At 39.0% G+C, this 12006-nt stretch overlaps 1 protein-coding gene across 9 annotated transcripts in view; it reads left to right on the plus strand.

The window, feature by feature from the left end:
* Birc6 (baculoviral IAP repeat containing 6) overlaps positions 1–12006 on the plus strand; it is a 256628-nt gene that overhangs the window by 35609 nt on the left and 209013 nt on the right. For all 9 annotated transcript variants that reach the window (XR_002820364.1, XM_004627598.2, XM_004627599.2 and 6 more), the window contains exons 2-3: positions 9448–9629; positions 10421–10558. Coding sequence is in view for 8 of the 9 variants with exons in the window: in XM_004627598.2 (XP_004627655.1) it covers positions 9448–9629; positions 10421–10558 (320 nt within the window). In the remaining variant the exon portion in view is untranslated. The remainder of the gene's footprint in view (positions 1–9447; positions 9630–10420; positions 10559–12006) is intronic.

Consider the following 12006-nt stretch of genomic DNA (forward strand, 5'->3'; position numbering starts at 1 on the left):
TATTTGCAATTCTGGTAATTAAACTTGGGCCTTTGCTAGATCAGGCAAGGACTATATCATTAAGCTAAATGCCCAGCCTTGTTAGGTTTTTGAATCCATCCCTATCCCTTTCCACGGCTGGGGATTGAACCCAGGGCCTTGTACTCTACCACTGAGCTATATCCCTAGTTCTTTAAATTTTGAGACAGGGTCTCACTTGTCTGGTTGCCTTATTTGTTTTTGGTCTTTTTTTTTTTTTTTTAAACTGTAGTTTTTTTGGTTGAATTGTTTTTTAGGGGGAGGTTTATTTTTTGTTTTTGGTGCTGAGGACCGAACTCAGGGCTTCCAGCTTGCTAGGCTTGTCTGGGCTTATTTAGATCTTTTACATCTTCTTGATTCAACTTTGATAATTCATATGTATGTAGGAATCTGTCCATTTCTGTGTTTTTCATCTTACTAGAATATAAATTTTCAAAGGAGGTATAGAGGATCTTATGGATTTCTGCAGGGTTCATTGTGAAAGTCACTCCTTTCATTCCTAATCGTGTGGAATTTGAGTGTTTTCTTTTTTTGATAAACTCGGATGAGGCTATTTCAATTTTACTTAATCTTTCAAAGAATCAACTTTTCGGGCTGGGGAGATAGCTCAAGGGCATAAGTGCCTGCCTGGCAAGCCTAAGGTCCTGAGTTCAATCCCCAGTACCCCTCCCCCCCCAAAAAAAAAAAAACCGCAAAAGAATTAACTTTTCAATTTATTGATTCTTTGTATTGTTTTTAGTCTCCAATGTATTAATTTCTGCTCTAATCTGTATATAGTTTCCTCCCTCACATAACCTTTTGATTTAGCCTGCTTTTCTTTTTCTAGAATTTTGAAGTTTACCATTAAATTAAGTTGTTTATTTGCAGTTGATCTGTTTTCTTTTTTTAAAATTTATTTATTTATTTATTTATTTGTGTGTGTGTGTGTGTGGCCAGCTCAGCCCACCAGGGGGCGGGCCTGGCTGGCATGTGATGCTGGGGGATTGAACTGTGGTCCCTGTGTTTTGCTAAACTTGTTCTAAGTAGGTGCTTTAGACCACTGAGCCATCTCACCAGCCCCAGTTGATCTGTTTTCTTTACAGATATTCAGTGCTATAAATTTCACTCTTAGGAATGCTTTCTTTCTGTCTCATAAGTTCCTGTATGTTATATTGTTACTTAATTGTAGAAATTAATTTATTTTAATTTCATCTGTGACCTATTTATGAGGTTGCTATTTAATTTCCATGTGTTTGTGAAGTTCTTCTATTTCTAATTTCATTGCACTATGGTCTGGTAATATACATGGGATAATTTCAATTTATTTGCATTTACATAAGCATGTTCTGAGAGCTCATATATTACCCTTTTTGAAGAATGTGTGTGCAGTTGAGAAGAATGTGTGTTCTGCTGTGAGGTAGAACACTGTAGAAATCTACTGAGTTGGTTTGTTCAAAATTTTTTTTTTTTCTTTTTTAAGGGAAGGAAACGTTTATTTAGCTCAAAGTTAGTAGAAGTTTTAGTCCATACTCAGCTGGCTCCAAAGCAGAGCTGCACATGGTAGAGGGCAACCTTTCATAGTAAAGGAAAACAGCAAAGAGCAAAAGGAGGGGCAGCTAGCTAGCCTCTTTCCTCTCCTTATATTTGTATGCAGATTATCAGTCCCAGGGTGAGTGTAGCACTCACCCCCATAATCCCAGCCAAGCCGGGGAGATGGCTCAGTGGAATAAGCGCTCCGGAAAAAAAAAAAAAAAAAAAAGAATAGAAGCATAATCCCAGCCAAAAGTTTGGTTTAGTTCTAATATTTCAATTGTTGATTTTTTTTTTTTTCTGGTTTACTTAACCTTTTCTTTTCTCTTTTTTTTTTTTGACAGTGGGGCATTGAGATTCCCCAAGTACGGTTGTATTTGTGCTTATTTGATTTTTCATGCCTGATATATATATATATATATATATATATATATATATATATATATAGTTGGGTGCACTGGTATTTTTCACATTTGTATTTATGATTGTTGTGTCTTCCTTTTGATTGCTCCCTTTATAAAGATACAGTGATCTTCTCTCAGTCAGTATTGTATTGAAATTCACTTTGTCTGCGAATAGAATAGCTACTCCTGCTTTTTTTCTGGGTTCCTATCACATGGAGAATATTTTTCCATGCTTTGACTTTGAGTCTGAATTTCTTTTTAACATTTTAAAAATTTATTCATTTATTTATTTATTTGGCACAGGGTGTCACTACCCAGCTTGGACTTATAGTGATCCTCCTGTTTTATTAGACTCCACAGTGCTGGGATTACAGGCATGTGCCACAACTCCTGGTTTTGGTGGCTGGGCATGGCACACCCAAGGTTCCAGGCTGGCATGGCATGTGGTACTGGGGATTGAACCCAGGCTCTTGCACTTGTCAGGAAGGTGGGTAGACTGCTGAACTGAAACCCCTATGAATTTCTTTTTAAATTTAAATGTGTTTTTTATATGTAGCATATTGTTGGATCTTCTTGATTCATTCTGCCAGTCTGTCTTTGATTGGTGAATTGTCTTTAGTTGGTGAATTAAGATTAATGGTAGTTTTTTTCTCGACATTGGTGTCAAGAACAGTAATGACTATGAGTTCTAGTGTGGTGGCAAAACCCCAGGCATCTGGGGATTCATACTGTTGGAGCATTTGTCGTCTTCCTGAGGGTTATACCTCTCTATATGTTTTTGGTGTACCTGAACCAAGAAAGAAGGCATATTCAGATTTCTACAGAAATTATGATTCCATGGAAGACTTGAAGAAATGAGGAAGGCTCGTATCTTTCAGAGTGCAAAGTGATGTAGGAACAAAAAGGTTTCTTTGGATTGAGTTCCATAGATGTTTGTCACTCATCAGTGTTCCTGAACTGTGAAATATCAATATGTGGGCTAAGGAATATTTCGATTCTCATGACAAATAAACACTTGTGTGGACAGTAAAACAACAACAAAAACAAAAACATTAATAGTTATAACTGCTGCATGTGGACTTAGCCTTGTCATGTTATTTTCCTGTTGTTGGTTCTTCCTCTTGGTTTTTTTTTTTTTAAGTGCTCTGTTTATTTCCCTTGATTGATGGATTCCTTCTGTTGGAGTTAACAGAGTTGTTGTCCTTGTTTTATCTCTTTCTAGAAAGTCTTTCAGTTTCTTTTGGCAGAACCGGGGATTGAACTCAGGCCCTGGTGTTTGCCAGGGAAGCGCTTATTCTACTGAGCCATCTCCCTGGGCCCTTCAAAATGTTTTTGAGTACTGTTTTTGTGGTCATAAATTTCCTCAAATGTTTTTGTCGTGGAAGTACCTTATTTCTCCGTCAGTTTTTTTCCCCCCCTCTGTCAGTTTTGAAAGATAGTTTTGCAGAGTATTATAATCTGGGTTCAAGGTTGGTTTCCTTTAGAGCTTGAAAGATTTCACTCCAATCTTTTCTTCTTTTTTTTTTTTTTTGGTGGAACCAGGGATTGAACTCAGGCTTTTGTGCTTGCCAGGCAAGCACTTATTCTACTGAGCCATCTCCCCTGCCCTCCAAGCTCTTCTTGACTTGAGGGTTTGTACTGAGAAGTCAGCTGTGATTCTGATAGCCTTTCCTTTATAGGTGATTCTCCCCTCCCACCCCAACAGCTTTTAAGATTCTATGCTTGTGTTTCATTTCTGGAATCTTGACTATAGTATGCCTGGCTGTAGTTTTTTTTTTTTTTTTTTTATTTTTTTTTTTTTTTTTTTGCAGAACCGGGTATTGAACTCAGACCCTTGCACTTGCCAGGTAAGTGCTTATTCTACTGAACCATCTTGCCTCCCCCTCCCCCCCTTTTTTTTTCTTTTGGATCACAGCTGATTGGAGTTCTGTGCCTCACTTAGCTGTATGTCAGTGTCAAATCCTCTTTTTTCTACCAGGGAAATTTTCTGTCATGACATCTGTGAACAATTTTTTTTTTTTCCTTTGGAACCGGGGATTGAATTCAGGCTCTTGTGCTTGCCAGGGAAGCACTTACTCTACTGAGCCATCTCCCTGGCCCCCTATTTATTTATTTATTTATTTATTCCCCAATTTTTGTAAATGTATTGTTTGTGCTATTTCCTGCTTTTTCATTGACTCCAATCTTAAGTTATAGCGGCTGCTATATTGATTTTTCATAGTCCTTGCTCTTTTTTTTTTTTTTTAAAGTCCTTGCTCTTTTTAAGAAATCTTTCTTTTAATGATCGCTAACCACAAGCCTGTCTTCTATAACAGATCCTGTCCACACATTCACTATGGATACTTTCAGTGGAATTTTTTTCTCCTGGACATCTGCTTGAAGCTACCTTATGGATTCCATTTTTCCCCCTATGTTAAGCATTCATGGCTTCCCTAATTTTCTTAAGCTTCTGTCTCTCTCCTTTTTTTTTGTATCTGCTCTGCAGTCACAAAGCATGGTTTTTATTGTAAACACTGTATCTCTGCATTTATCTGAGAAATTATTTCTGAGTGGATTTTTTTTTTAAGAGCCTCATTCAATTGCTTTGTTACTACTTCATAGAGGCCAGATGGATGGCTTTTGCATTGTTCCACCAAATTGCCTCCTGAGCTGGCCTTTGTGAACTGGGTGACTGATGTTGCATCTTGTTTAAATGCTTCTCATTTTCTTTTCTTTTAGTTAATTCTTGAGATGATGCTTATAAATTGCCTATGGTGGGTTGCTTAATTGCTAGTATGTAGAACCCTTAGGAAATGACTACTTCTCTGAGTTATCTTCCAGGTGTAGCTGGTTTTTAGGTTTGAGAGTGTTGCAAGATCCTACCTCTTCAATTTGTTAGAGAATGAATAGTTGCTGCCTTTTTGGCTTTGTCTCTGGTTCTCTGGCACCATGTCATAGTATTTTCATAGTATATTCTTCTTGGAATACCAAGAAGAACAGATGCTTAGGACAGTAATATCACTTGGCTATGGTGGTATAATCAGCAATGACAGTAGCATTAAATGCAGCCTAGAAAATAACAAACAGGTAAAAACCATTGATTTGCCATCTTTAACCATATGAACTAGGTTTGTGGTCATGTGACAAAATCTTAAAAATCCCAGAAAATTATATGCAGGGTACAAGTCCTTTAATATGCCAGTTTGGTAGGGGCTAAAATTTAAAAGGAGTTAGGGAGGAAATAGAGGAGTGGAAGAAGAGGACGAGATTAAAAGTAGGGCTAGGAGGCAGTGGGGGATCAAGGTAACTTTGGGATTCTGGTGCAAAAGACTGGAGAGAAAGAGAGAAGGAAGATGTAAAACAGAACAAAGCTAGAAGAGACTAGAAACCACTTTCACACATATAAAAACAAGATCAAACAATGAAGGAGAAAAAAAAAAAACAACAGCATGTCCACTTCCAGGTATGTCTCTGCTGTCCTTGGTAGACAACATGTAGACACATAGTCCTGATCTGTTTTTATCCTAACAAGCCAGCAATAGCTTTTTGGCAAGGTAGTGGGTAATGGATAATCTCAGGGAGCCTTCCTTCACCTGGCCAAGTCCACACTCTGTCAGCCTGCAGCCATCAGTGCACATTCTGTAGGTCTGAGCCCAGCTACAAAGTGCTAGATGGAGCCTGTGACTACAGTTCTGAGCTCAGCCGGCCCCTCTCCAAAGTGGCTCCTGGCCAATCACACTATCTTGTGGGGAAGGCTGAGCCCTTAGCACTCACCACCAGGTAATGTAGTCCTTCATGTCTGCTGTTCCCCTCCACTTCTGTATCTCTCGAGTCCTCCAGCAGTCACTGTGTCCACAGGCTCCTCTTGTGCAGTTAGTCCTGTCTGAGGGAAAAAGTTCCACCAGCTACCTCTTTCTTTTTTGTTGAAATTTCTCTCTTACTGTCTCTGTGGGTATCAGTTCTCACTTCAGATTCTTCCTGGGTCCCTGGGGCCCACTTCCTTTCTTTTCTTGTCTTCCTCATGTTGCTGTATTCTAGCATCTGGCCACTTCCTGGGCAGCTACTATCTCTGTGCTCTCTTCCTCTTCTTAATTGTAGGATACTTTCCTTCATAGAAGTCTAGATTTTATATAGGGGCAGATCATTAAATTTTGTCTCCAACATACCAGTAGTCCTCCTCAACAAAGCTCTCTGAAATTATTTTCTTAATGATCTCAAGTTTCTTGAGCTGAGTAAAAGGAGAATGGGTTAAGTAGTCTCCCCCCAAAAATTCATGTTTATGTGGAGCTTTGCAACGTGAACTTCTTTGGAAATAGGGTTTTTGTATATGTAATTGTTAAAATAAGCCTGTGGTGGCGATATGACTGACACTCCGCTGCTTTCATCTTTTGTGAAGTGTGTCACCAACATGTATGAAGTCTTCCCTACCTTGAATCAGAAACTGAATAACCAAATGATCAATCAGATAACCATGGTTCTATACATGGTGCTACATGGCCTGAGTGACACCCTTCCCTCCCTCCCTCCCTCCCTCTTTCTCTCACTCTCGCTCTTGCTCTAATGTATTTAGTAGAGGGTCTACAGGGTTGCACTACACAGATTAGATTTGTAGTGAGTGATCCTTTCTGTTTTTCGGCCTCTCAAGCACTGGGATTACAGATGTGTACCACCACGCCTAGTCTCAGTCGACAGCTCAGTGAGTCTTGGGGGTGGGGCCAGCACAGCAGACCCAGGGATCGAACCCCCAGCCCCTGTGTCTGCCTAAGCAGGCGCTTTAATCCACTGAGCTATCTAGTTGGCCCCTGAATGACTTTTTTTTTTTTTTAATTCTTTATTTATTACATTTATTTATTGTGTGTGTGTGGCCAGCTCAGCCCACCAGGGGGCAGGGCTGGCTGGCATGTGGTGCTGGGTGATCGAACCGCAGTCCCTGTGCTTTGACAAGCTTGTTTCAAGTAGGTGCTTTAGACCACTGAGCCATCTCTCCAGCCCCCTGAATGACTTCTGAAGAAATTGTTCAATCACTGTCTGTTATTTTACGTGCTACAATTGCAGAGTACAAAAAATTTTTAAAAATTGTTGGTTTATGGGCTGGGGTGGGTAGCTCTGTCACATAAGTACTTGCCTTGCAAGTGCAGGGTCCAGAGTTCAATCCCTGGTACCACAAAAAGAAAAAAAATTGTTTTCTTTGCTGGGTGTGATGGTACACATCTATAATCTCAGCACTCTTGGCAGACTGAGGCAGGAGGATCACTTCCAGTTCCAGACCAGCATAGGGACTGTAAAGGTGAGCACAAGGCCAGCCTGAACTGCATAGCGAGACCCTGCTGTCTCAAAAAGAAGGGAATGGGCTAGGGAAATAGCTCAGCAGTCTAAGTGCCTGCCTGGTAAGCACAAGGACCCGGGTTCAAAATCCCCAGTACCACATGCCATGCCCTGTGCCATGCTGGTCACTGAAACTGGGCGTGGTGGCACACACCTGTAATCCCAGGGCTGCTGAAGCTGAGATGGGAGAATCACGATGAGTCTGAGCTGCATAGCGAGATCCTGTCCCAAATGAGTAAATAAATGAATAAAGGATTTAAAAAAAGAGAAAGCCTTAGGGCTCCTTGATTATAACCTGTTTCATGGTGATTTTATTTATTTATTTTAAATTTTTTGTTTTTTTTTTAAATTTATGTGTGTGTGTGTGTGTGTGTGTGTGGCCAGTTCAGCCCACCAGGGTGCGGGGCTGGCTGGCATGTGGTGCTGGGGGATTGAACCTCGGTCCCTGTGCTTTGCTAAGCTTGCTCTAAGTAGGTGCTTCAGACCACTGAGCCATCTCACCAGCCCTCATGGTGATTTTAAATATTGATATGGAAAGCCTTTACAGTTTTCCCCCTTTGAATCACTGGCAGGACTAATAAGAGTGTTCAGTGGAGTTGTGGTAGGAGTTTAGAATGCAGTATATTGGCATCTGAATTCCTTGCCCGTGGAGAAATTTGCTCTCTCATGCAGTTTTGGTTAATCTAAAGCCACTTTATAGAAATACTATATAGAAGAAATTATTAACATTAACCTCTTTGTAAGCATTTTAATACATTTAAGTGTAAAATAGATATTTTTCTTCTCTATTTCTTAATGATCTCAGGACCTTAAGCTTACTAGGCTGGCAGGTGCTTGTACTGCGAGTTATATCCCTGGCCCTGTTTCCTTTTTCTTTTTTTCTTTTTCTTTTCTTTCCTTTTTTCATCTCTCCATCCATCCATCTAGACAGGTTCTCACTATATAGTGCAGGCTGGCTTTCCACTTCCTTATGTAGCCGAGGCTGGCCTTGAGATCATTCTTGGTGATCTACCTCAGTCTCCCAAGTGCTGGATTTACAGGTGTGTGCTATTACACCTGGCTTATTTTTCATACTTTTAAATTGTATCTGAAGCATTTTTCTGTTGCTGAGTGTTTTGTAATACTTGAATTCCTCACTCTGAGAAATTTTATAGTTGGTAAACTCAGTAGCTTTCTGTTAAAGTGCCTTTCTGATGTTGATAGGAAATGTCACAAAACATTTTCAGTGGTAAATGACTGTCTTCTCAGCAGTGGTTGAATTAGATAGAGGCTTTGCTAATTCTCGTAACAGGTTATAAAGGTATTTTCCAAAATTTTATCCCAGATGTAAAGCCCTCAAAAGCTTTTGAGGGTGTTTGTTTTATTGTGTGAGACAGGACTCACTGTATAGCTCAGACTGACCTCAAACTCCTGCCTCAGCCTCCCAAATGCTGGGATTGCAAACATGTGCCACCATGCCCAGCTTGAGGTTATTTTCTGATTGTCAGTACTGACCTTATGCTTACTGAGTTTTGCAGTAAATGACAAAAAATAGTTATTTTTTAAAAGTTTTGAGCATTTGTATTTCAAAGTCACTTTGAATTTAGAGGAAAATTTCAAAAATAATATAGTACAAAGAACTTACATATATTCTTTACCCAGTTCCACCACTTTTAAGTATTTCATACTTATTCTCATACATACTGTTTGAAAATGGACTACATATATCATGTGTCTTTATCTAATATTATTTGTATCTTTTTCTATTTTTTTGAGACAAGGTCTCATTACATAGTTTGGGGTGTCCTTGAACTTGTTTATATATAAAGTCCAGGCTGGCCTCAACGCCCAGTGATCTTCTTGCCTTTGTGTCCTAAGTGCTGGGATTATAGGAATGTGCTAGCTACAATGCCCTGCTGTCTATATTTCTAAGAGCCATGATATTCTCTTTTATAACAGCAGTGTACTCAAATTTGATAATTTCACATTCATATTTTATACTGTATATTACAGTGTAATCAGTTGTACTACTCATGTTTTTTAGAGCAATTTTATTCCAGTTTAGGATCCAGCCTGGCATTATACATTTAGTTGTAGTATAAATGTATTTTTAAATGGACTCTGCGTCTTAACACCTTAAGTTTTGAATATTTGGTTTTTAATCAGGTTAACGATAACTTACAACCTTTGGATCAACTGAATTTTTTTTTTTTTTTTTTTTTTTTTTAAACAGCTAAACCAGGTGGACAGGTGAAATGTCAGTATATATCTGCTGTGGATAAAGTTATATTTGTGGATGATTATGCAGTAGGGTGTAGGAAGGACCTCAATGGAATCTTATTGTTAGACACTGCTCTGCAAACTCCAGTTTCGAAGCAGGATGATGTGGTTCAGCTTGAACTACCTGTTACAGAGGTAAGTTGTAATAAGCATTTCATGTAATCTCCAACCTGTTAGATGTTAAATGAAATTAAAGGCAATCTGTAGTTACCCCTGTTATTCATAAATTACAAGTTTACATAGAATAGTTAATGGAAGCTGTTAAAGTGATATTTTAAGTATGGATTGTGCATTAGCACAGATTAACTGTAAAACAGATCTCCAAATACAGTTGCTTAATAAGTAATTTTACATCTTTCTAGTCACAGTGTAGAGCTGAGTGTAGGGCTAACTTTGCTAACTTCAGCATTTAGGTTAGCTTGTGAGTTCTAAAGTTGCCCTAGGTCTTGCCATTTCCCAGTCAGAGGGAGAGGACAAAAGGCCCAGGGAACCAGAGGCCATCTTTCTCTTCCTCTTCTCTGCTCTTTCTTACTTATTCTTGGTTTCTTTCTGTCTTTCATTACATCCCATATCTTTTTTGTATTTATCCAGTTAGATAGAATTTAGTCACATGTCTGTAATTAAGGTGAACAGAAGATAGGAAAAGAAGTGATTTATTTTTTTTCACTGTATAAAACCCAGAAGAATGTATATTAGTGAACAACCAGTAATTACATATTGAAACTTTGCTGAGTAGTGCTATACTATATTGCTCTCATTTAATTTTATAGCAGCCCTGTAAATCATTATAATCATTATCTGATTGAGTTGTGTAAAAAAAATGAAATGTAAGTTTTATATGGTACCTGTCATTAACATCACAAATTAGAATATGAGTTTAACTTTTTTTTTTTGAATTTAACTTTGTTTTGTTATCTTTAATTTAGGCACAGCAGCTTTTATCAGCATGCTCAGAAAAGATAGACATTTCTAGTACGGAGGGTTATGATTTGTTTATTACACAGCTCAAAGATGGTTTAAAAAACACATCTCATGAGACTGCAGCAAACCACAAAGTTGCTAAGGTAAGAAATTGTTAAAATTTATCTTCCTCCAAGGTGTTTTTTTGCACAACCGAGGGTTGAACTCAGGCCCTAGCGCTTGCCAGGGAAACGCTTATTCCACTGAGCCATCTCTCCGGCAAGTTTTGGTACAACAAACCTGTCCATTCTTTTGCTTATCCCTTTATCTCTCCTTTAGAAAAGTTCGGGTTGTGAAATGTTCTCTTTTTAAATAAATAAAATGTACTGTACTCGTAAATCAGCTCAAAGCTGAAACTTTATTAAAGTTCAATGTGTTCTTTATAAGGTTTTATGACTGTGTCTGATGACCCTCTGTTGGTTGAGAACCTGGTGAAAGAGGCTTCTTAGTTAAATTGTAAGTTCAGATGAAAGTGGATTAAATCTTTGGAAATGGAGCTGTTTTGTCATTTTTTTTTTTGAGTCAGAATTTTGGTGTTTAGTTCAGTTCTCCTTTTTTTTTTTTTTTTTTTTTTTTGCGGAAATGGGGATTGAACTCAGGCCCTTGTGCTTGCCAGGGAAGTGCTTAGCCACTGAGCCATCTCCCTGGCCCCTAGCTCAATTCTCCTTGAAGTGACTGTGTAGCCCAGATTGGCCTTGAAATTATGGCATTCTGTCTGCCTCAGCCTTCCTAGTGCGTTGCCTTGAGATTGTTTTTTTAGTATGGGATGGAAGTCTGTAGTGGTATGTGCCACTGTGCCCAGCTTTGGTGGCTGGCTCAGTGCAGGGTTGGCACAGCATGCAGCACCGGGGGCTGAATGCGGGTCCTTGTGCTTGCCAGGCAGGTGCTTAGACTGCTGAGCTATCTCCCTGATCCGAATTAATTTTTGAGGCTGAGTCTTGCTGTGTAGCACAGGTTGCCCTTGAAGTGTTGGCAGTCTTCTTTAATGCCACTTTTTTGTAATGCCTGAAAAGAGTTTTCCCAGTTGTCGTCACTCACAGTGAACATACCCTGTCCTGCTGGGGAAGGCCTGGAGGTTGATTATTAGCATTATTATGTGTGACTCTTTCAAAGGGGAAAAAAAGAGAGCTGGGCAGGCAGTTGAGTGGCATAAGTGCCTGCCTGGCAAGTACAAGGTCCCGAGTTCAATCTCTGGTACTGGGGGAAAAAAGGGAGGGAATCAGTCCCCTTGTCTCCTTTTCAGTGAAGTCTTCGCATCTTTGAACGCTAAGGACTGGAAACTTATTAAGAGAACTTTTCATTCTCTTTTTGTCTTTCTGCAATTTAGGCCATTTTGGGCACTTTTTTTTTCAGTTATGTAGATAAATATAATTCACTAGGTTGCATACTGGACAGAGTAGAAATTACTGAGTTGTGATCTGGGCATAATATAATGGAATTATTTTATAGGCTAATTTCTCTGGGTTAATAATACTTAGTTTTTTTATCTTTTTTTTTTTTTTTTTTGTGTGTTTTCTTCCTTGAATGCCTTCAGGGCACTTTTGCATGGCTG

This window comes from Octodon degus, unplaced genomic scaffold, assembly GCF_000260255.1.
Source record: "Octodon degus isolate 3935 unplaced genomic scaffold, OctDeg1.0 scaffold00020, whole genome shotgun sequence".
Classification (NCBI taxonomy): domain Eukaryota; kingdom Metazoa; phylum Chordata; class Mammalia; order Rodentia; family Octodontidae; genus Octodon; species Octodon degus.